Source organism: Nannospalax galili, unplaced genomic scaffold (assembly GCF_000622305.1).
Source record: "Nannospalax galili isolate Female #2095 unplaced genomic scaffold, S.galili_v1.0 scaffold100, whole genome shotgun sequence".
Taxonomy (NCBI): domain Eukaryota; kingdom Metazoa; phylum Chordata; class Mammalia; order Rodentia; family Spalacidae; genus Nannospalax; species Nannospalax galili.
Genome location: NW_008352891.1, coordinates 15,148,457 through 15,153,926, shown reverse-complemented (window position 1 = coordinate 15,153,926; position 5,470 = coordinate 15,148,457). Strand labels below are relative to the sequence as shown.

Below are 5,470 nucleotides of genomic sequence, written 5' to 3'. Positions count from 1 at the left end.
GTTTCAAAGCCAGCCGGGCCTCCCTAGGGAGTTCCAGGCCAGCTGGGGCTACAGGGAGACCCTGTCTCAAAAAGACCAAAAAAAAAAAAAAAAGATACCAGGTCTCTCCTGGATTGTGCCACACATTCAAGGCAATTCATTCACAATCTCATAAAGCTTTCAGTGTGGAGGTCTGAGGACAATTTTCAGATGTTGGTTCTCACCTTTCCACTTTATTTGAGATGGGAACTCTTTGCTGCGGTGTAAGTCAAGCTAACTTCTGTCCTCACTTCCTACCACCCCACAAGGGGGTTCTGGGACTACTTGTATTACTGCATCCTGTTTTTACATAGGTTCTGGGAATCTGAACACAGATCTTTAGGCTTGCATGGCAAGTGATTTTTACCTATGGAACCATCTCCCCAGCCCCAAACTCTAATTCTGATCATGTCCTGCTTGTGGGAAAGTAAAATATTACCACTTTGGAAAACAGTTTGGCAGCCTCATATCAAGGTAAATGTACACTTGCCACATGACCAGCAATCCCACTCCCAGAATTTTGCTAAGAAAAATAAAAATGTATTCCACACAGAAACCTGTACTGTTTACAGCAGCTTTATTTCTGATAACCAAAATAGGAAACAATACAAATGTGTATAAGTAGTAGTTAACCATAACAAACTGGTATATCCAAATAATGAAACTCTACCCAACAACAAAAAAGAATAAACTACTGAGACATGCAATGGCAAAGAATAAATCTCAACAGCATTACTCCAATGAAAAGCAGTTAACAGTGGTATATAAAAGACTAGTGGAATGTGTGACATTTCTGGAAAAGGAAGGAGTACAGGGATAAAGATCAGATCAGTAGTTGCCAGGAGCTGGGGCGGAGAGAAAGGGATGGATTCTAAAGAGCATGAAGGGACTTGGGGACTTTCTAGGCTGGGAGAAATGTCCTGCCTCCTAAATGCTGATAGTTCCATTTAACATCTTAGAACTAAAAACCAAAAGAGGAGCATTTTACCTATGTAAACAATAGGTTTATAAAACTGGATTAAAAATCTTATTTGCACTTGGCATTGTTATGCATGCCTGTGAACTCAGCATTTGGGATGCAGAGGCAGGAAGATCTCTGTATGGTCAAGACCAGCTTGGTCTACATAGTGAGTTCCAGACCAATCAGGGCAATTTGAGATCCTGCCTCAAAAACAAACAAACACTTTATTTGCATCCATTTGAAGGCTGTGCAAACCTGTGATCTCAACACTACGGAAGCTGAGGCAAGTGGATTTCTATGAATTTAAGAGTTCAAGGTCTGCCTGGTACACAGCAAACACACCCTACCTCAAAAGAAAATCTTATTTTTCTAAATCTAAAAATTGTTTTATTTTGAGCTATAGGATGGCTCAGCAGTTAAGAGCACTGGCTGCTCTTGCAGAGGACCCAGGTTTGATTCCCAGGACCCAGATGGCAGCTAACAACCCAAATGTCTGTAACTCCAGTTCCAGGGGAACCCAATGCTCTCTTCTGACCTCTGCAGGCATTGCACAACAAAGGTACACTTACACACATGCACACTCATACATATAAAAAATAAAAATAAGAGTAGGGTGTGGTGCTGTACGCCTTTAATCCCAGCATTCAGGAGGCAGAGACAGGCAGATCTTTGTGAGTTTGAGGCCAGCCTGGTCTATATAGCAAGTTCCAGGCCAGGTGGGGCTACAGGGAGACCCTGTCTCAAAAATACCAATAAATAAAAAAATATATAAATAAAATATTAAATTTTTTAAATTGACATTTGCTTATGGGGGGGGCATGCATGTGCCATGGTGTACTTGTGAAGTCAGAGTCAGAGAACAACTCCACTTAGTTCTTTCCTTCTACTACATGGTTTGTCAGGCTAAGAGGCAAGTACCATTACCTGCTGTGTCATCTCACCAGCCCTTGAATAAACATTGTGTTACAGGAAGCACTCTGTTATATTTATCCATACCCACTCTACCTGGCACAACCACAATGATTCATTCACACCTCCTAAGCAGCCACTCCCAACTTAGTCACCAGACTGGGTTTTTAGGAGATTCCTCACACCAGAAAAGGCAAATTCTAATTTGGAACCAGGATGTTTTATACTAAGTTCTACTCTTGGCATCTTGTAGTGGGCCATGTAGTGGATTAAATCTCTCCCATGGCTGGTGTACATTTCTACCACGTGGGAAGATGAGGATGTGCTGGGTAGCTTTAGTTGTCAAGTTGACACACGTGGGTAGAGGGAGCATCAATTGGGGAATTGCCTCCATTGGACTGGCCTGTGGCCATGTCTGTGAGGTATTTTCTTGATTTTTGAGTGATGTGGGAAGGTCCAGCCCACTGTGGGTGGTGCCACCCCTGGGCAGATGGTCCTGTATTATATAAGAAAGCAGGCCGAGCATGGGGCAGGGGAGCAGCATTCCTCTGTGGCCTGTGCTCCCTGTCCTGCCTCCAGGTTCCTGCCTTGAGTGTCTACCTTGGGCTGCCTCAGTGATGAACTGTGACCTGGGAGATGTGAGTCAAATAAACCCTTTCTTTCCCAAGTTGGTATTGGTCAGGGTGTTTTGTCACAGCAATTGAAGTCAAACTAGAATAGAGGTTCTTATAGCCCTTCTTATACATCAACTTAGTTCCCTTTCCTCCAAATAATGCCTTATATGTGGCAGATGGATAATTAGTTTAAAATAAATATCAAGTTCTTCAACTGTTATAGACTCATTGTTTGCATCTCCCCACAACTCATACCTTGAAGCTTTGCCCACTAAATTAACCATGTTTGGAGATAGGGGTCTGTGAGGATGTGATAAAGGTTAAATGAGGTAATAAGGATAGGACTCTGATCTGATACAGATGGAGGTCTGTTGCAAGAGAACAGAGCTCAGCTCTCTACTAGATGATACAGTTAGTAGTAAGCAATCTATAAGCCAGGATGAGAGTCCTCACCTAGACAAATTGGTCATTCTGGAATTGAGCTTGGACTTCCTAGATTCCAGAACTGTGAGACATAGATTTCTATCGCTTAACCCACCAGTAGATTTTCTTATTGTACTAGCAACGAACCACTACAATGACTTTCACATTTTCACTGTTAACATTATTAATGCATCCACTGGAAAAGATTTCTATTAGGAAGCAGATGAACTCAATAGCATGTTTTTGTTTCTTAACATGCAATATAGTATCTTAATATATAATAACAATGACCTCTTCTATGTGTGTACACATGTGGTGTATGAATATGTATGTGCTCACGTGTGTGTAGAGGCCAGAGGTCATTGTCAGGTTGTCTTCTATCATTCTCCTTCGTATTTTTTGAGACAGAGTCTCTTGCTGAACCTGAAGCTCAACAGTTCAAAACTAGCTGGCCAGTGAACTCAAGAGATCCTCCTGTCTTGGTCGCCCCAATCCTAGGATTACAAGCATGCACTATCACGCCTAGCTTTTTGCATAGGTCCTGGAGATCCAAACTCAGGTCCTCATGCTTACAAGGCAAGCATTTTACCAACTGAGCTATCTCCCCAGCCTCCAAGCTAGGTTTCTTACAAGCAGTTTATGTATGATTTCATCAATCCTCCTAGCAAACTTAAGGTAGATACAAAGTTATAGAAAGGTATGCTAGTATCCCAAAGCAAATCTTATTGGACTTTATGTATGATTTTGTTCTGTTCAAACTCTTAGCTTTCCAGGTTCATAAAAAAATTCTAGCTCCTGGGACTTTGAGATCTCTTCTAATGGAAACGTGACAGCTATAAATTGCCCTCTGAGGACTGCTTTAGCTGTATTCCATAACTTCCAGCATATTCTTTGTTTTTATTTGTCTGAAAATACTTTTCTAATGTTCCTGTGTTTACTTTGTCTCATCAGCTGCTTAATAGTGGTGTCTAATTTCTGCATAACTTTTCAGTTTTCCTTTTGTTCTTGATTTCTAATTTCATTCCATTGTGGACAAAGAAATTTTGTATTGTAAAGGACACAAGACAGTACTATGAAAGATGTATTGACCCAGGTGCTCTATAAAGCTGTAATGAAAATTTGAATAATTTTCATGATGCATTTCCACGAGAGACTACATAGACAAGTGAATAAATTGCAGGTCTTACAGGAAAGCCCATCTTATGGGAAAACTGGAAGGCACACAGCACCTCCACTGCACCCCCACCCTACCCCATTCTGGTAGTCTGTTCCACCAGCCCTGTAATTTTCCCACCTCGGCTCCCTATCCTCCGCTGTGGGCTCCCCCCTCAAACCCCACACGATGCCCAGGCCCTCGTTCCTGGTCTCGGCCCCCAGTCCCTGTCCTGAGTCAGGTACCCCCGCTTTGGGTCCCAATTCTTAGTTCCTTGCCCACCCCTTCAATCGGTATCTTTCTCACTCCACCCCGGCCTCCGCACCTCTCCTCCGTCCGATGGTCCACTCCCGTTTCCACAGTAGGATGTGCGGCTCGCCCTCCTCGGCACCCAAGCGAAGGAGCCTCCCCCAGGGTTGCTGCGGTGGCGGCTGCTCGTCGTCTCCGGGCTGCTCCATGGGACTCACATCTACAGAGACCCGGAAACGCGAGCTCCGGACAACAAGCCGGCACCTCTTAGCCCAGCGCCACCGCCCGTCTCCTCCCCCTCCCCGCCAGGCCCACCCGCAGTCGGCTCGCCAGCCCGATCGGCCGCCAGCTTACCCCCCGCCCGGCGGGGACCCCGGAGCCGGCCCTGCAGCCGCCACTGTCAACAGACATCGCGGGTCCCTCAGCTGATCCACGGGCGGGGTCGGGCGGTACGCCCTGTGATTGGCTGGCGGTGGTGCCCACCGAGAGCGCTGGCTAGAGTGGTGCCAGAAACAGCCATCGAGAACCGGGAGGGGCGGGGCGAGTCGCGCGTGCGCAGAGGAGAGGACGCGCGCCCGGGTGCCATCTTTGATACTGGCAGCGAAACTTCATCTCCTGTGAATCACGGAAGTAGCTGTGGTAGACGCCATGTTATGTTGGGGCAGAAAGGATGGAGTAACTTCTTTATTGGATGTTCAGCAAGGTTCATAAAGTCTCATTTGTCATACAGATGCCATTTAATTGTGGGAGCGAGGGCCCACCTTACCTGTAGCGAGATAACAGTGCGCACACCAGATTACAAAAATGGGAAAGTTTGATAGCTCTGGGCCAGCCGTTGGTAAGTGAGCATAACCGCGGTGTGGGAGTGAAAATGAGATCACGTCTTGGTGGGCAGATTTGCGATATCTTTCCATTTTAAATCTTGTTTCTTAGAATTTAGCATCATCCCCGAGTTATAGCTTGAAGAAAACTGAAGGAAGTTCACTGCCCCTGGTGAAAGTGAAACATTGGCAAAAAAACAAAAAACCAAACCCACACAAAACATATCCAGGAACAATAAGCTAAATGAAGACAGGCAAATTCATGCTGTGGTACTCTAGGCAGCTAGAGTGATGCCTAGAGTGATGAAGCGTAGGCCTTTCC

General features: G+C 45.2%; 1 protein-coding gene across 1 annotated transcript in view; it reads right to left on the bottom strand.

Moving 5' to 3' along the window:
- The window catches only part of Chfr (checkpoint with forkhead and ring finger domains), a 43,535-nt gene extending 38,697 nt beyond the window's left edge, over positions 1-4,838 (bottom strand). Inside the window, exons 1-2 of the mRNA XM_008850189.3 lie at positions 4,682-4,838; positions 4,404-4,547 (exon numbers count right to left, since the gene is read on the bottom strand). Of these exons, the coding sequence (XP_008848411.1) occupies positions 4,404-4,536 (133 nt within the window). The 5' untranslated portion in view covers positions 4,537-4,547; positions 4,682-4,838. The remainder of the gene's footprint in view (positions 1-4,403; positions 4,548-4,681) is intronic.
- Between the last annotated feature and the right edge of the window lie 632 nt (positions 4,839-5,470).